Below are 18348 nucleotides of genomic sequence, written 5' to 3' on the forward strand. Positions count from 1 at the left end.
ACCTAAGGCAATACTTGTGCGTAACCAGAGTAATCAATATCATTAAAGTTGATGTCAGCCATAATCATATCAGATATATGTGGAGGAACAAGTGATTAGCTGTGGATGTAAATCAAGAGAAGTGTGTAACGTAAGGAAGACTTGGTTGCCAAAAAATTAATGTAAAGCACAGAGGTCAATGCTTTTCAGGCCAAGCCAAAGTGAGGTCAAGTATACACCTTGTACAATGGTTAAATACCAGAAAATGAGAAATCATGCACTAGTCACAAAAGCAGGGAAAGAACAGCACTAGCATTTTTATGTAATGACTATAATAGACTATTTGAGGATTTTTAAAAAAATCTATGTGGATGTTTATAAGAAGCATTCATTCTTTTTATGAGCTCTTTGGAAACATAAAATTATGATGGGTATAGATAGAATGAATGCAAGCAGGCTTTCTCCACTAAGGCCAGGGGAGAAAACAACTAGAGGACATGGGTTAAGGGTGAAGGGGGAAAAGTTTAAAGGGAATATTGTTGGGGGGGAGGTTCTTCACACAGAGAGTGGTGGGAATGTGGAATCAGCTGCCAGATGAAGTGGTAAATGCGGGCTCACTTTTAACATTTAAGAGAAATGTGGGCAGGTACATGGATGAGAGGGGTGTGGAGGAATATGTTCCAGATGCAGGTCAGTGGACCAGGCAGAAAAATGGTTCGGCACAGCCAAAAAGGGCCAAATGGCCTGTTTTTGTGCTGTAGTGTTCTATGGTTCTATATGGTATGAAGCTACGATAATATAATTATGACCTCCAGCAGGTTACACACACTTTAAAAGCATGTCTACCAGTCTGCGACGAACACGTTGGAGAAGAAACAAAGCTCCAATGGCTTATTTCTATATACTGAGACCAGATACTAAAAGTTGGATTTTAAACATGAAGAAATCCTGGTACAAATGTGTTGTAACCAATCTAAATGGCAGCAGATTTCAAATTCCCATGACATGATTAATGATCCTTTCCGGCTCTTTAACTTCCCTGTCCATATAGAAGAGAAGGAGAAAAGGAAAAAGTCCCGATTACATGAATTTGTAATCAGACGTGGTTTTGTGAAAGGAAAATTGTGCTAAACCAATTTATTGGAGTTCTTTGAAGAAATAAAGTGTGCTGTGGATAAAGGGGAACCAGTGGATGTACTGTAATTAGCTTTTCAGAAGGCATTTGATAAGATGCCATAAGAAATGTGATTGCGAAAAATAGCTGTTGTAAGGACTAACATAGTGGGGCATAGATTGGCAAGCAAAAGGAAATGGGGGTAAGTTGTCAAGATGTAATGTGTGGTGTGCCACAGACATCAGTACCAGGGCATTCAATTTGTTATAATTTATATAAATAAGTTGACCAAAGATATGGTTGCTCAATGGTACAGAGCTAGATATGATCATAATTTGTGAACACACAAGGAACCTGCAAAACAAGAAACATAGGCTGAATGTGTGGGCAAAAGGCTGGCAAATTGAATATAATGTGGGAAAATATGAAATTGTCCATTTTGGCAGGAAAATTTAAAAAAGCATATCAGCGAAACGGTGAGAGGTTAAAGAACTCTGGGATGCACAGGGAACCAGAGGTCAGAGTGTGTGAATCACAAAAAGCTAGTCTGTGGATACAATAAATAATTAGGAAAGCTAATAGAACATTACCATTTATTACAAGGGGAACTGAATACAAATGTAGGGCAGTTGTGATTCAGTTGTACAGGGCATTGATGAGACCACATCTGGAGTACTGTGTATTGCATTGGTCTTCATTATTGGAGGAGAGTATTATAATGCGTTGGAAGAAGTTCAGAAATGGGAATCTGGGATTGAGAAGGTTTTCTTATGAGGATATGTTTGACATGACAGGTTTGCCTCTACTGGATTTCAGAAGAATAAGAGGTGACTGACTGAAACATAGGAAAAATCCTGAGTGGTCTTGACGTAGGTTCTCCTATCCTCCTCTTGTGGGAAGATCTAGCACTAGGGCCACAGTTTAAAAATAAGGGATCACCTATTTAGGACAGAGATGAAGATTTTTTTTCTCTCTAAGGGCTGATAATCTTTGCAACTTTCTTCCCCAAAAGGCAGTGGAAGCAGTTATTGTTCTTCTTTCCCTTCCAACAGCTAATGTCACACAAAAAAGACTTTCATCTACTTTGCTACAAGCAAGAAAATTTGAAAAGCCATTGCCCCAGGAGGCACAACTGCAAGGTCAACTAAGCTATTTAGCAGGGAATCTTTATATGAAGGAAGTATATTAAGGGATATTTAGGAAGGTAAGGGATTTTGTTTGTATAACTAAAGCTGCCATGACTTGCAAAAATAATGAAGCAGGTTCAAGGGGTCGAGTGAACTATTTCTGCTCCCATGTAGTTAACTTCTCTGGTTAGACATGCCAGGCAGTTTCAAAAGATTTGTATGATGGCTGTGGTTGAGATAGCCCAAAACTGGCACAGTCAGAGGAAGTGAATTGTTAATGGTAGCCATCCAACAAACACACTACAAAGTAATTCCTTATTTTCAACTTTTATGATTAATACTTGTACAAAGTTAATTGAATCCGACTTTGGTTAACAATGTTCTTCCCTAATTTCATTAACATCCTACCTTTAAACAAATATCCTGCTTAGAGAAATCTTCAAAATCCTTGGTTTGGAGCTCCGGAGAGTTGAACAGAAGTTCCACGTCACACACAGCTTGGTGAAGCTGGCGTATCTCTGCCAGGTAGGCAGAAGGCATGTAAGAGGTTTCAGGCAGTATCCCTTCAGTCAGCACAGTTACAGTTTTCTCTTCGTAAGTACTTTGCTGGTGTGAAAATACAACATGATATTCAACAACAACAAAAAAAGTGGTTGAAACAATAAAATTGCATTATTGCATCAAGGTTGGCAAAGCCTCAAATTGTTGCAAAATCATTTGACTTATTGTAGTTAATAGTATTACTAGTAAATATGGCATTCACCTTCCTAAAATGGCCCTTCAAAGATTCCTTTAACATAAATTTACAGAAAAGCAATTTTCCTTTTCTAAAGTGTGCAAGTCAAGTTTGGTTATGGCAGTTAGAAAAATAGAATCGTACATTGGGTTTAAGGATTGGAAACTCAAGGCACTGAAACAAATGTAGTATTACTTCTGTAGTTGCAGAAGTAACTGTGAGTGTGTTCATACTAAATACAAAATCAGGGCTGGGATTCTCCAATTTTGTCAGCAGCTGGGATTCTCCGATCCCGCTGCAGTGAATGGAGACTTAGCTAAGAGCCATATTCTCCTTTCTTGCTAGTAGTGGTGGAACAGCGTGAATGACTGGAGAATTCCGGCCCAGATATTTTTTTTAAAAGGGGAAGTAAGTAAATTACTCTTTCTGTTTAGTAGAATTTGTAGCCCAATTTAGAGCAAGTTAAGTGCAACTTATAAAAGTTGTCCAAAGTCTGTGCCATTCAACCTTTATTACAAGTCAACTTACCTTTTCAGCAAACTTCGAAGTGATACAAGCACAGTTTTTTCCCCAATTTCACAAGCAATGAAACAGCCTCCATGGGTATCGTTATTTTGTTTAACTGGCATCAATTATTATTTTAAACAATGATAAGTAATTGGATGGACTGATATCAGTCAAAAAAATTTAAACAATAAGCCAATTGTTGTATCCTCTCACTTCCTTGCCGAAAGTTTGGTTGGATTGTTATTTATGATAAAGTGAGGGAACACTCATAATAAAATGGATTTTAACCATGTAAGTCCCTACATTAGTCATTCAGCTACACTATTGATATACCATATTCTACATTCTAACCAATTAGTTTAACAAAGAACATTTCAGATAAAAAAAATAGAAAATGAGTCAGGACTATAATGAAGCAGCATGGAATTCACTGGGAAAGATGTCAAAAATAGGTTGAAAAAATATCATGCAGTCTTCTGTGTCATTAAGATGGAACATATAATGCAGCATTTCTGAGCACATTCCTGTATGTGTTAAACAGATACAGCCACAAGCATCTTTTTGAATTTAATAGTGAAAATGGCAGCATTGTTTGAAACAACGCCAAGCAAAATGAACGCTATGTAAAGTACGGCTCAAATACCATGCAACTTTTTTTTCCTCCCACCCTGAAGCAGCTTTGTGAACAATACATCTTGAATGGAACACACTAAGCACAATTAGAACAATTAACAGCACAGAATAAAATGATACATTTCCTGTCAAGAATCTAACATGATCATTTGTTCTCTGCAGTTCAAATAAAATTCCAAACAAGATTATGTTAATTTCACCAGGTTACATCTCTCTAACTTCATCCTGAATGCTAAAAATAAAGCAATTGGCTCAAAAAGCACATATTTATCTCACCAATGCAAGGTATCATTTTGATAATGATTTTGGCACAATAATAATTCAAATGTTTATCCATTTAGGGAAATCAGGGTATATTAGCTTTATATATTAGATAAGGCTTGCATGAGAATATGGAATTCTCACGTGACTCAAAAATTCAGGTGTTATCTTACACTGAAAACAGATCAAGTCCATAGCAATGTCCTATGTTTCAGGGTGATATCTCATTATTGTTGCTATTAAATGTATTAAAAGCTAAATCACTGCATCTGTTTGGGGTAACTTGATGATTTCTATGCGCCAACAGGATAAAAATGTTACACGTTTAAAATTAAAGATTTAACTTGTTTTTCAAATAATTTGTAACGTGTGAATGAGTCAACATAAAACGAGGATAAACAGGAACGTGTCATGTGGCACAGTAAACAGTTTCTCCAACAAATGCATGTGCAATCGATTCTTATCAGGGCAAGAGTGAAAATGGAAGGGAATAACAGCAAAGCTGAAAATCTGAAGAACATAAATAGGAAGGAAAAGAGTCATTTAACCCATGAAGCATGCATTCTTTCACAATCTATTCATAGCTACCCTAATCAAAAGTTTCCTTCATACATACACTCTCCTCCAAATTCTCAGTTAAATACCGATCTATTGAATATTCCTAACTCTTGCCGTTATACATTTTTTTTATTCATTCATGGGATGTGGGCTTCGGTGACAGGGGCAGCATTTACTGGAATCACAAATTGCTTCTGAACTGAGTGGCTTGCTTGGCCACTTAAGAGTCAACCACATTTCTGTGGGACTAGAGTCACATGTAGCCAGATTTTCTTCCCAAAAAACATTAGTGAATCATTTGGGGCTTCAATCTCATACCATTGAGCACATAACCAGAATTAGGAGGAAAGTGGTCCAAAAATGCACATCTGCTGAGAATGGTTTTCAGAGCTCAGCTAATAGTTCAGAGAAGATTTATCATAATAATGTGGAAGAAGTGTGATTTTTCTCCCTTTGCCCTGTATTATTAATGATAAAAAAACACAACTTATTAAATGTCCAATTCTTTGCTGGGCAATATTGATCTAACCTCTTTGGAAAAGTTCTGAATGAGAGCAAATGGATCTATGTATTTTCCTTTTTGTTGTTACCTTATAAGGACAGTGCTAATAAGAGAACAGAGCACAAATAAACACAGCTAAATCCATTATTTAAAGAATGTGATTTGGTAACAATTGAACAATTTGACACATATTGAATGAATACCATCTGTCATTTGATCATGTGAAAACATTACTATTTGTGGTCAAAATGAGCCTAGATCTCAAAGCAGAGAGTCCCCAAAGGACTCAGCAAGAATTGTCCACTGACAAGTTGAACCATAAAAACTAGCAAGGTCTCACATCTCCAATTATACTGTGTTAACTGATCCCTATTTGGGGAGCCATATATCACCACGAATAGTGCTAATGTTTCCAGGAGGGACCAATTACCCCAAGAACCATGAGCTAGCTGGAAGTATGCAGGCTAGAGAGAACATGATCCAAGAGTTCTGCTCAAAATCACTGGAGGTGGTTCCATACTGGAAATACATTTGCTTGGATATTGGATCAGAGGATTGGCCTCAGCTACGACGTCCTGCCGATAAAAAGCCATCTAAAATTCATTGCCGAAGCTGCTACATAAATAATGGCCACTTAGCCAAGTGCAAGATAGCAAAGGTTCCTATGGAACTATATTCTGAGCACATACATTATTCAATTAAAAGAAGGTAGAGGAAAAAATGGTTTTACCACAATTATTGTGCCACTGAATTATCATGCATTATGCATTTTGATCATGCACCATTCCTGTAGATTTTTTGAACATCTGAAAAAGTTCTTTTTGGAGGATAGAAATGCAATGTTTCTGGGTTGATACCAGGCTTGAAGACAAGGAGGAAAGGAAAATAAGGGGGATGGGGGGACATGTCAGGGCAGTTCCCTAATTAATTCCTACCAACAGGTAACATTTCCAAGATTGGGTTAGGAAGTGGGTCATTGTCCACTACAGAAAGAGACAGACAGCCAAAGTTAACTGTTAAAAGGCCTCAATTAGGAATTAATTTTCAGCATTTCTTACATCTTTCAGGTTAAACAGCTCCCACCAAACGTACAGCCTACTACTTCAGTGGAGGTGTGTTGTGTGTCACAATCATGGTCCAGACTGATACAATGGAAGAATTACTCCTCCTGGCCAACTCTTACTGGTCACTTGTTGTTTGATGTGAACATGGGAACCACCTCTGTCTTCCCCAGATCTAACTTGGAGGAACTTCGTTCTCCTGATGGGGCTGCCAAGATTCTAGCAATGCAAACCCTCAGATTGGTTCAACAGGCTAAGGACAGTGAACTCAAGAGATGGCAAAATAGGTGACTACCTCTGGGAAAATCATGATGCTAGTCTCCCTGCCAGCAAGTACAGACTTAAGAACCTCATTTAGTCCTGATGTCTATGTCCCAAAGGCAGCATGGAAATGCTGTCCTATATTACACTAAGAATATCTCAAGTGCCCTTAGAGTCAATGACTTTTTGACCAAAACTTCTGGCTATTTAAGGTGCTTTCAAATAATTGTTGTTCTTTCATATTCTTACACGTAGCTAAGGCAAACTCTGTTACCAGCATAAGTGCTGCTTAGGTGGAATCTTGGGCTGTTTTGTTGAATGGAAGATAGTTGAACAGATAAACATCTGCAAAGTTTTCTTTTATACCTGAGAACCGATTCAAACCAAGATTTAAAAGGTCTTTCCTATCCTTCTTTGGCTGTATTTTTATAATTATCGATGCAAGGAGGATTGATATTCATCCACATTATCTCAATAATCTTCTTTGAATTACTGACCAAATGTGAAAAACAAACTTACCAGATGCACATTTTTTGACCACTTTGAGCAGTAACACCATACTCAGAGGTAATGGTACAAAATTGAAGATATGTGGCAATAAAGGTTTACCAAAGTGTCCACGAGAAATGTGTAGATGATATTCACACAAAATTGTCACACACACACACACACAGAACTAATGGACTGCACATTTGGTGGGAGCTGTTTAACCTTAAAAATGTAAGAAATGCTGCACAATCATTCCTAATTGAGACCTTTTATCAGTTAAATTTAAGAATTTTAACTATTCTGCACTACAAGCATGAATAGTAATTAGGTATTATATATAAATCAAGTGCGTACCAAACAATAGATTGCTAAGGAATACAGCACAGAAGGTAGCCACTTGGTCAATCATACTCATGCTGGCTCTTTGCAGGAGCTTTTCGATTAGTACCATTCCCCCGCTCTTTCCCCCACAGCCCTGCAAAATTTTCACCATCACACGTACATCAGACTCCCTTTTGAATCTTTTTACTAAATCTGCTTCCACTACTCATTCAGAATAGGAATTCCAGATGATGATAGCTTGATGTACAAACAAATTTAACCTTCCTTTCTTTTTTGCTTATTACTCTAGATTTATGTTCTCTAACTACTGACTCACCCATAATGTAAGTAGTTGTTCCCCACCTCCATAATTTTGAACCATTCTAATAAATCTCTCTTTAGCAGTCACTGCTCTAATGAGAACCAAGTGTTATCCATTGTCTGTCTCAGTGAAAAGCTTTATTGAACTGATACAAAGTAGGATTCAACAGTCAACTTGCCTGATCCCAGAATCATATGACTATAACAAACCAGATGGGACACTTATTAGGACTGCATTTCCAAAACACAAACATCCCCCTTTTCATATCGAACATAAGAGACAAACACCTTCTTTTTCCTAGTGAATAAAAGACACATTTGCATGCACGATTCTCTATGACTGTGAGTTACCCAAGTTATCCACTACACACCCACTGTTCTCATGCATTAATAACTGTTTGTTCTACTCATCAAACACTGCACTTGCACTGCACACACTATTTAAACTGTGCAGGTCTCTTAATGGAACACGTATGCATTAACACTTGTTCTTCATCTAGGTGATATTATTTGACTGGAATATGTCATTCTCATGGCCCTTGTTGACTTGGTGGCTATTTTGTTCTGTTGGAGATTTGTGGACCTCTGGGATTGATGGTACTTCTGTACTCGGTACAGCCTTTAAGATCCCTGCTCCTTGACTGGTCGTAGGCAGTGACAGAACAGCTCCACCAGCTGTTCATACATCGCTGTGGTTGAGGCAGTATCTTTGGCCATTCACTTCCACCATGTAGGATCGAAGTGACAATTATACTTTACACATCCCAAATTTATAGGCTCCCACTGAGAGCACGAGTATTTGTATTCTCGCTGGCTCCTCATGTTTTTCCATGGTCACATATTGATTTTTCAAGAAGTTCTTCAAAAATCGCAACTTCTTTGAGTGCCTTTTCAACTTGCCATTTGACCTTGCTGCACATCTGGTTGAGTTTTTTCATCTCCTGCTTTGAGTTACCAACTGTGGAACTGAGAGTCATTATTTCCTCTTGGTACCTTTGTGCTGTCTCTGAAATTTGTTTGTTCCATTCTTGCACAGCTTGGTTCATTGAAAACGTCCATTTATCATGTGTTTTCAAAGGTCTAGACTCAGCTGGAATCTTGCCCTTTAGATCTTCCAGTTCAGCTCTGATGTGAACATTTTCCTGTACAACTGCTTAATTCACCTTGGGCTCATGCATTTTATTGCATTGACTTGGTCAACAACATCTTGTAGTTTACTTAAATATTGTCTCCCTCACTCTACATTCTTTTGTCTCCCTTCTTCTGGATTTTTTGTTACCTTTCTCTGTTGACACATCCAGGGTTACCAGCCCAAGTTTTAGACTTGCACCAGCTGTGAAAAGTAGTCATTGCATCCCATTTATAATTCAAAACTCGAGATCTTTTTTCTTGCCATTGCATTGGGTTGTTTCTTGTGTTCTTGCATCAGACTTATTTGTCCTTTGAGTATGGGTATTTTCAGATTGCCACATGGAGCCACTTGATACAAATCAGTGAAGTCATTCTGCTGCATGACATACTATTGTTCACTTAATACTCTCACTCTATGGTCATCACGGCAACAATTACAAACCGTGTATTGCCTAGAGACTTGACTGAACTGACTTGTTGTAGGTATATAGTTCTTCATCAGACTTGTCTGCAGATATTTCTCCAGTGGCCATCTGTAAAGGTTTGTTTTGCTTTCTTCTCACATATTTGTGTGCAAAATGCTTCTGATTCTTGCAGTTCAAACTGCTTACCCACATGCTGGGCAATTTTTCCTTTCCTCTTTATACTCTCTTCCACAGAACTTGCATCCAGCCCTTTGTCTGCAATTGCTCAGCTCTTTTGGCCTGGCCTGTCTCTCAGCTACATGGTACATAATCCTGGCAGGCAGACGCTGAAAACTGCTGTCCTTACCCATGAAACAATCAGCTTCTCTAGCCTCCCACAAAAAAAAGAACTTCCTCTTCTACACCCTCTCCAAATAGGCAAGTGTCATGAATAATAAATCCAGCCAAAGATGTGTCAGGGATAAAAATCTCATTTGAAAAAAATAGCAAACAGCAAAAAATAAAATAAAGGGATTCCTTACACAAAAAAATTAATTCAGTCTCAAACTAGGACCCTCTAATAAAGAATAGTCCAGGCATCTTGAGACTTCCTTTGTAATTAGAAATGGTGAGAAAAGGGGTACCAAATGAGTGCGATAGGTTATATAAACAGTATCAAACAAAATCGCAAACAAATCAATGGTAAATTCCGATCTATCATTCTATGCTATTTTAGAATGTGACTATTTTTAAGAAACGCATACTGGATATATTATTCATATAACCACCATTTTAAAATATAGTTATAAGTTACATACTCAATAATAAGAAAATATAGGAAAAGGTTAATGTAAAGCAAGTGCTCATTTTCTAAAAGTAGTACTTCTTAAAATTCTGTAAAGAAATCCTCACCATCTATCTCACTTGCACAGCATTATTCTGTGAAGGGGATTTTAAATAAAATGCACACTTATTCAATACAGAAGACCAGAAACCACCTAGCTGTAAATACAGGTCAGGGAGTTGTACCTATTGTGGCTGAATGTCAATTTTTCCTCAAATGTATTATTTTGTACATGCTTAAATGAACACAGCAGAGATAGAGTACAGTATCACAAATACTTCTTTGAAAGAGTTCTTCTGTCACTTTATCTGTCAACACTTGATCTATATAATCAAAACGGATATCACAAAGACAAATATAAACAATGATTTTAAAATGTTTCCCAAAACTAGAGAAAGCAAACCCCAGAATTATCCAATTAGTGAACAATAATATGGTGAATTTCATTTGTTGTAAAGTAAAAACTGCAAGTCTCCAATTCACCATCCAAATGATCAAATTTAGAAATAATCGCATCAATTATTTCCCGCTGGCAATGGAAATTAGAGTGCTGTTCTTTTGTTTGTTTAGCCCCTTAAAAACAAAAGGTCAATTGCAATCGATCATAATGAAAGCCAAGAAATTACTGTTGGTGATATAGCAACAGAAACGTTTGATGCTTCGGCAGGATAGTCCTCCGTCCAAAACTGTAATGCAGTCATTAAATTGTACATCTTAAATTGTTTATCACCTCCATTAAAATAGCTAAAGAAGGAATGTCATGCAACTAAATTAATCTTCCATCCATTAACACTTTGGATAGCAATGGCCTGTAAACATCTGATGGACTGGCAATTGAGTCATTCCACATCTCATTCCTATTCTGGAGATCCTCTCTCGCTGATCCCTAGAAGATTTAGGCCAGGTGAGATCTGTGCAGCAGCACTGGAAGTGAAGACATGCCTCCTTCTTTTTTCACAACCAACTGCTGCAATGCAAATAAGTTTAAAGGTCCAGCCAGGGAACGTATAAGTGCACAAGACAAGTGGGCAAGATTGGCGGGGGGAGGGGTAAGTTTGATCAGGGACGATTTGATGCACAGTGGCTAGGGCAGTTGAGGTGGTGGGGTGCAGATGGTAGGGTGGTCAGTGAGGTGAAGGAATAGTCTGGAGTGGAGAGAGTAGACAATGGGGTGTAGGGTTGGGGAGAGCAGTCAGAGATTGGATAATTCAGCCAGGGGTCAGGAGGGATGTAGTCAGCAAGCCCCCTGAACATTCAGGGGGTAGGGGTGGGGAGGGCAGCTGAGGATGGAAGTGATTGGGGGGGCTACCTTGGGGGTCATGAGAGACAATCATCGGGGGGGGTTCTTTGTGAGGTGAGGCCTAGTGGGGGGTTGGGAGGATGGGTGGGGTGAAACCCATGGGGGGTGGGGGGGGGAGGTGTTAGGATAGTGCTATAATTACCCAGAAGCTGAAAGTGATTTTAATTCCTCTATTTTTTTTCTGGGTAACTACTTTAATAGTCGGAACCATCTGAAGTTTATAATTGAAATCACATTACCTTAGCACATATTCAGGGTGGGGTTGGAGTTGACTTTGGAGTTGGTGTGTGCCCACCAACGCCCCCACCCCCCCTCCATTCAGATACACCGCCCTGGAGCTCAGGAGTTCCAGGCCAATGCATGAAGGGAAGGACGGACGGACTTGCAGTTTTCATTATTTCAGGGCATCCTGTTATCACTGTTGCAATGCAGGAAAAGATAATTTACGAACAGCAAGGCGCACAAACAATGGAAGGGAAATCAAATAGTCTGTTTACAATGGCATTGATTAAGGAAAAGGGCTGATTTTGACATTGCGAGAATTCTTTTACTCTTCCTCAAATATCACAGAACGTCCTATTAGAAGCTCCCAAAAGAGTGGATAGGAGCTTACTTTGACATCTCATTCCAAAGGTGACAGAGCTGCATTTCCTCAGTTCTATACTGAAAAGTCATCCTGGCTTACAACGTCAGAACTCTGGAGTGGGCTATATACCTTCTAACTGAGATGAGAATGAAAGTATGGCAATTTAGCCAAGGCTTGATCTAGTTCACAATATAATCTTTTTCAGGTCAGGGCACAACACCTAAAAATAAAGACTACATCCAAATTCCTAAGACTGGAATATTGAGCAAGCATTCCTTGAAGTATTGCCAAGCATATATCAGCCAAACTCCCACTTAAGTGCCTCCTCTATTTCCAAGTGTGAATCACAAGAACTGAAAACAGCAGGTGCCTGATGTTGTGACATTTTATTAAAGAAAACAGCAGTAACAATGAAAGGGTTGCACTTTATTCCATATGTTACACAGTAGGGAACAGGATGCCGAGTAATAATCAAAACAATAACTGTAGTTAGGTTTTACTACAAATGATAAAAATTAAGTCAGTTTTAGTTCATTAACCCCAAATGCTGGAAATTCTCTAAAATAGCAGTCATCATGAAGAATATCATTTGCTTTATTATAATGCCTCAAATTCACAAAAACATCCCAAGGCATTACAAAGTTGTGAGGAAAATCAAGGCCAAAACAAAGGAGGGAAGCTGGCTGAACATTTGGTCAAAGACATGAGATCGTAAAGATGGAGCGGTTAAGTGAGGTTGGGGCAGGGGAGGGGGAGGGGGTGGAGAATTTCAGAAAACAAGACTCAGGTGCCAGAAAGGTCAGTTGCCAATAAGAGGGAGAAATGGGGGCACAGATGTCAGGATAACATGGGAAATATTTGAGTACTCTGGTTTTCAGCAATTCGTGATTCACAATCATCTCCACCCAGCTCTGCGGAAACAGGCAGCTTTCACATTTGAATAATTTAAAGCAGGCAGCTGAATGTGACCCACACTGCTGAAATGAGGGCCCCAGCAGCATACATGGCAAGCACCTCTTACAGTCAGAGTCTGCACATTCATTTCAGACAGCCTACACACTGTAAAGGCAACCTGCTGCTTCGAAAGGAGAACTCTTGGGTCGGAGCAAAGCTGTTGCTGACTATGGAGGAATTGGCTACAAGGAAGAACACACCAAGGCATTAGTAAAGGAGTTGAAAAATAGAGCAGGAGAATTATTTCCACAACGTGTCTGGAGGCCGTCAAAGCAAACACAAAAACGAGGAGCATGAAGAAGCCACTCGGCCCTCTGAGCCTGCTCCATCATAAGATCATGGCTAATTTAGTTGTGGTCTCAACTCTTCTTTCCTGTCTGTCCCCCATAATTCTTGTCTATTATTGATCAAAAAATCTATCTAATTCAACCTTTAATAAATTCAAAGACCCAATCTCCACTGCTCTCCAAGAAGAGAATTCCACAGACTAATACTCTCAGAGAAAGAAAATCCTCATTTTCATCTTAAATGGGAGACTCTAAGGGTGGCATTTTTCAGCCATGTTCACCCCAAAACTGGAAAATCCTGCTTGAGTTCAACGGACCTTTGCACGGGCCAACCCACCAAATTCCTGTGATTCCCTTAGCAGGTAAGATGCAAAACTTCCTTCTGTAGTCTTTAAACTGTATTCCCTTGTTCTACACACCCCAAGTGAATCCTCTTCGCATTCACCCTCCCAGGTCCCCTCAGGATCTTGTGTATTTCAGTAAAAAAACCTTTCATTCTTCCACATTCCAATAGGCATTTGGCCAACCTGCACAACATTTCCTCACATGATAACCCCTTCATCTTAGGAATAAGTCAAGTGAACCTTCTCTGAATTGCTTCTAATTTAATTATATTCCTTCTTAAATAAGGAAACCAAAACTGTATATAGTATTCCAGATGAACTTTACTCTGGCCCTGTACAAATGTAGCAATACTTCCCTATCTTTGTATTTAAGTCTTCTTGCAACAAACATCCATTTGCCTTCCTAATAACATGCTGTTCCTGCATTCTAACTTCTTGTTATCCATGTACTAACACACCCAGATCCCTCTGTAATAGAGTTCTGCTGTTTCTCTCTGTTCAAGTAATATACTACTTTTCCATTCTTCCTGCCAAAGTGGACAAGTTCACATTTTCCTACATTATAGATCTGCCAAATTTTTGCCCATTCACTTAACCCTATCTAAGCCTCTTTATGGACTCTTTATATCCTGAGGACTTATTTTCAAATCTATCTTTTTATCATTAGCAAATTTAGCTACCATATATTCAGTCCCTTCATCCAAGTCATTGATATAAATTATAAATGGTTGAGTCTCCAGCACTGATCCCTTAGGATCCATTAGGAACAGCTTACCAACTTGAAAGACTCATTTATCCCTACTTCTTGCTTCCTGTTAGCTAACAAATCCTCTATTCACGTTATACGTTACCCCATGACCATGAACTTTTATCTTTGACATGACAATTTATTGGATGCCTTTTGGGAAACCTAAGAACAATACATATATAGATTCCGCTTTATCCATGTTGCTTGTTACTTCGTAAAAAGTCTGACAACACCAGGTTTTAGTCCAACCGATTTATTTGATAGTAAACTCACAAGCTTTTGAGGGGACTGCCTCTTCGTCAGGTGAATGGAGAGTTCTGGCCTCGGACACAGCATATAAAGCACAGACAGTTTAGAGATTACTGATTAGAATGCGAATCTTTACACCTAACCTGCTGTTCAAGTCCTAAAGTGGCCGACAATGTGTGTGGAAGGAGCACTGATCACAGGTTAAAGAGATGTGTATTGTCTCCAGACAGCACAGTGAGTGAGGTTTTGCAAACCCAGGCAAGTCACGGGGGTTACAGATAGTGTGACATGAACCCAAGATCCCTGTTGAGACCGTCCTCATGTGTGTGGAACTTGGCAATCGTCTCTGCTCAGCGACTCTGCGCTGTCGTGTGTCGTGAAGGCCGCCTTGGAGAACGCTTACCCGAAGGTCAGAGGCTGAATGCCCGTGACCACTGCGGTAAGCGCAGTGCGTGAAGGTCACTGCGTGACCTTCGGGTAAGCGTTCTCCAAGGCGGCCTTCACGACACATGACAGCGCAGAGTCGCTGAGCAGAGACCGATAGCCAAGTTCCACACACATGAGGACGGTCTCAACAGGGATCTTGGGTTCATGTCACGCTACCTGTAACCCCCGTGACTTGCCTGGGTTTGCAAAACCTCACTCACTGTGCTGTCTGGAGACAATACACATCTCTTTAACCTGTGATCAGTGCTCCTTCCACACACATTGTCGGCCACTTTAGGACTTGAACAGCAGGTTAGGTGTAAAGATTCGCATTCTAATCAGTAATCTCTAAACTGTCTGTGCTTTATATGCTCTGTCTGAGGCCAGAGCTCTTCATTCACCTGACGAAGAGGCAGTCCCCTCAAAAGCTTGTGAGTTTACTATCAAATAAATCGGTTGGACTAAAACCTGGTGTTGTCAGACTTTTTACTGTGTTTACTCCAGTCCAACGCCGGCATATCCACATCATGCTTGTTACTTGCTCAGAGAAGTCTAATAAATTAGTCAAGCACTATTTCCTTTCCATGAAACCATGTTGACTTTCACTGATCCTGCTATGATTTTCAAAATTACCTCCTTGATAATGGATTCTAACATTTTCCCTCAGATATCAGGCTAACTGGCCTACCGTTGCCTGCTTTCTATTCGGACTATATCCCACCATCCACTTTCTTAAACAGAGGTGTTACATTAATGATTTTCCAGCCCACAGGAGCCTTTCTAGAATCTAAGGAATTTTGGAAGATCACAACCAATGTATTTATTAACTCTGCATCCACCTCTTTTAAGAGCCTTGGAATCCGCTCATCAGGTCACAGGAACCTATAGTTTTCTCAGCACATTTTCCCTGATGATTGTGATTAGTTTAAGTTCATCCCTCCCTTTTACCTATTGATTTTGAAGTATTTTTGAGGATTTTGTGTGTCATTTACAATGAAGGCAGACAGAAAATATCCATTCATGGTTTCCATCATTTCCTTGCTTCCCATTATTAATTCCCCAATCTCACCCTCTAAGGCATGAACACTATGATTACTCTTTTTCATTTGATAGTAAGTGTGGAAACTCTTAGCAGCTGTTTTTATATTTCTAGCTAATTTTCTCTTAATACTCCAATTTCTCCTTCACCTTCGTAGAATCCCTACAGTGGAGGAGGAGGAGGAGGAGGCCATTCGGCCCATCGAGGCTGCACAAAAACAATTCCACCCAGGCCCTCGCCACGTATCCCCATGTATTCACCCTACTAATGCTCCTCACACTAAGGGGCATTTAGCATGGCCAATCAACCTAATCCACACAGTTTTGGAGTGTGGAAGGAAACAAGAGCACCCAGAGGAAACCCGTACAAATACGGGGAGGACATGCAAACTACGTACAGACAGTCATCTGAGGCTGGAATTGAACCCGGGTCTCTGCCACTGTGAGTCACTGTGTGACTGTGCCATTTTTTTATTCTTTTGTCAATCTTTCTGGTTTCTAAAATCTGTCCAATCTTCTGACCTATCACTAATCTTCATAGTATTGTGTGCCTTTTCTTTCAATATAAGACTATATTAACTTCTTTAATTAGCCACAGATGGTGCATCGTTCTCAAAGTCTTTCTTTCTCAATGGAGTATAGTTTAGCTAAGAGTCACACATATTTCCTTAAATGTCTGCCAGTGCTTCTCTATTGTCCTAACTTTTAACCTATTTTCTGTTAACTTTAGCTAACTCATGGAAAATGACAGTGCAGAAGAGGCCATCTGGCCCATTGAATTAGCGCCAAATCTCTGATAGAATATCTTACCCTGTAACCCAGCACATTTATCATGATTTCTTGCCTACACATTTGTGACACTGAGAGGCAATTTGGCATGGCCAATCCACCTAACCTGCACACCTTTGGACTGTAGGAGCAAACTGGAACACAGGAGGAAACCCATGCAGACATGGTGAGAATATGCAAACTCTACACAGTCGTCCAAGGCTGGAATGGAACCCAGGTCCTTGGTGCTGTGCCACCATGCCTCCTTGGTACCATATTTTGGTAATTGTTCTTTAAGATTAGGACACTAGTTTCAACCCAACCCCCGAACTGAAATGAAATGTTACCATGTTATGATTACTGATGTCTAAAGGTTCCTTTACAGTGAACTCATTAATAAAATCTGTCACATTACACATTTCCTGGTCTAAAATTATCTGCTCCCAAGTTGGCATTAGAATGTATTGCTTAAAAAAGTCATCCTGAATGTATTCCATGCTGCCTTTGGTCATCTGATTTGCTTAATCTAATTGGACATTAAAATCGCCCATGGTTAATGCAGTGCCTTTCTTAGAAGCCCCCATTACTTCTGGCTATACACAGAGTTACCCACCATTTTTCCTAGCTTTTTGGCTGTAGACAACATGAGAAAATTCACCTTTGTCCCAATTACAAAGAATGATATTGTGACTTCAAAAAGAGCTATTTTGGTACTGTGGCAAGCGCAGGTACTTGATTTGATGTATTCAAAACATGGAGTTCGTGGAAAGATGGACATAAATTTGGGAGGTGATAACAAATTCAGGAGTTGACAACAAATTCAAGGACTTTGTTGAGGAAACAGAGGTGAAAGATGTGATGGTAGTTCACAAGGGTGGTGCAGTCAAGCGTTTTTTTAAAGGAGACAGATGATGATGGCAGATTTAAAGGAAAGAGGGACAACACCTGAAGGGAAAGAATTATTTATAATATTGGCCAACATGGGGACCTAAAGGGAAAGTGGGATGATTAGTAGTTTAGTGTAGGAGTTGGGTTAAGAGAATAGAAGGGTGATCCCATGGACACGGAGTTCAGAGAGAGTAAGAAGACAGATAGGAAAATAAGCCAGAGAAAGATTCAGGTTCAGGGGCTCGGGCATGGATGAGCTTTACGGAACATTTGGCCAGATGGGCTGGTGGAGGAGAGTGACATTGCAAAGGCAGCTGATAAAATGGTCTTGATCTTACTGACAAAAATGTCCACAAGCTCCTTGCACTTATTTTTGGTGGTGAGGGTGGAGGGGATAGGAGAGAAGGAGTTAAGAAAACATTTCAAAGGAAAAAAGCTGAGGGGTTATCTTGTATTTCAGGATCAATCCTGCAATAACGTGAGAGAAGAGTAGACAAATGTTTTAAGCGGT

The 18348-nt window shown here is 39.6% G+C and overlaps 1 protein-coding gene across 9 annotated transcripts in view; it reads right to left on the reverse strand.

Moving 5' to 3' along the window:
• The window catches only part of dmd (dystrophin), a 1714977-nt gene that overhangs the window by 769314 nt on the left and 927315 nt on the right, over positions 1 to 18348 (reverse strand). For all 9 annotated transcript variants that reach the window (XM_080203928.1, XM_080203931.1, XM_080203930.1 and 6 more), the window contains one exon: positions 2629 to 2826. In XM_080203928.1, the coding sequence (XP_080060054.1) occupies positions 2629 to 2826 (198 nt within the window). The remainder of the gene's footprint in view (positions 1 to 2628; positions 2827 to 18348) is intronic.

Source organism: Carcharhinus amblyrhynchos, chromosome 15, assembly GCF_965287045.1.
Source record: "Carcharhinus amblyrhynchos chromosome 15, sCarAmb.v2.hapA, whole genome shotgun sequence".
Taxonomy (NCBI): domain Eukaryota; kingdom Metazoa; phylum Chordata; class Chondrichthyes; order Carcharhiniformes; family Carcharhinidae; genus Carcharhinus; species Carcharhinus amblyrhynchos.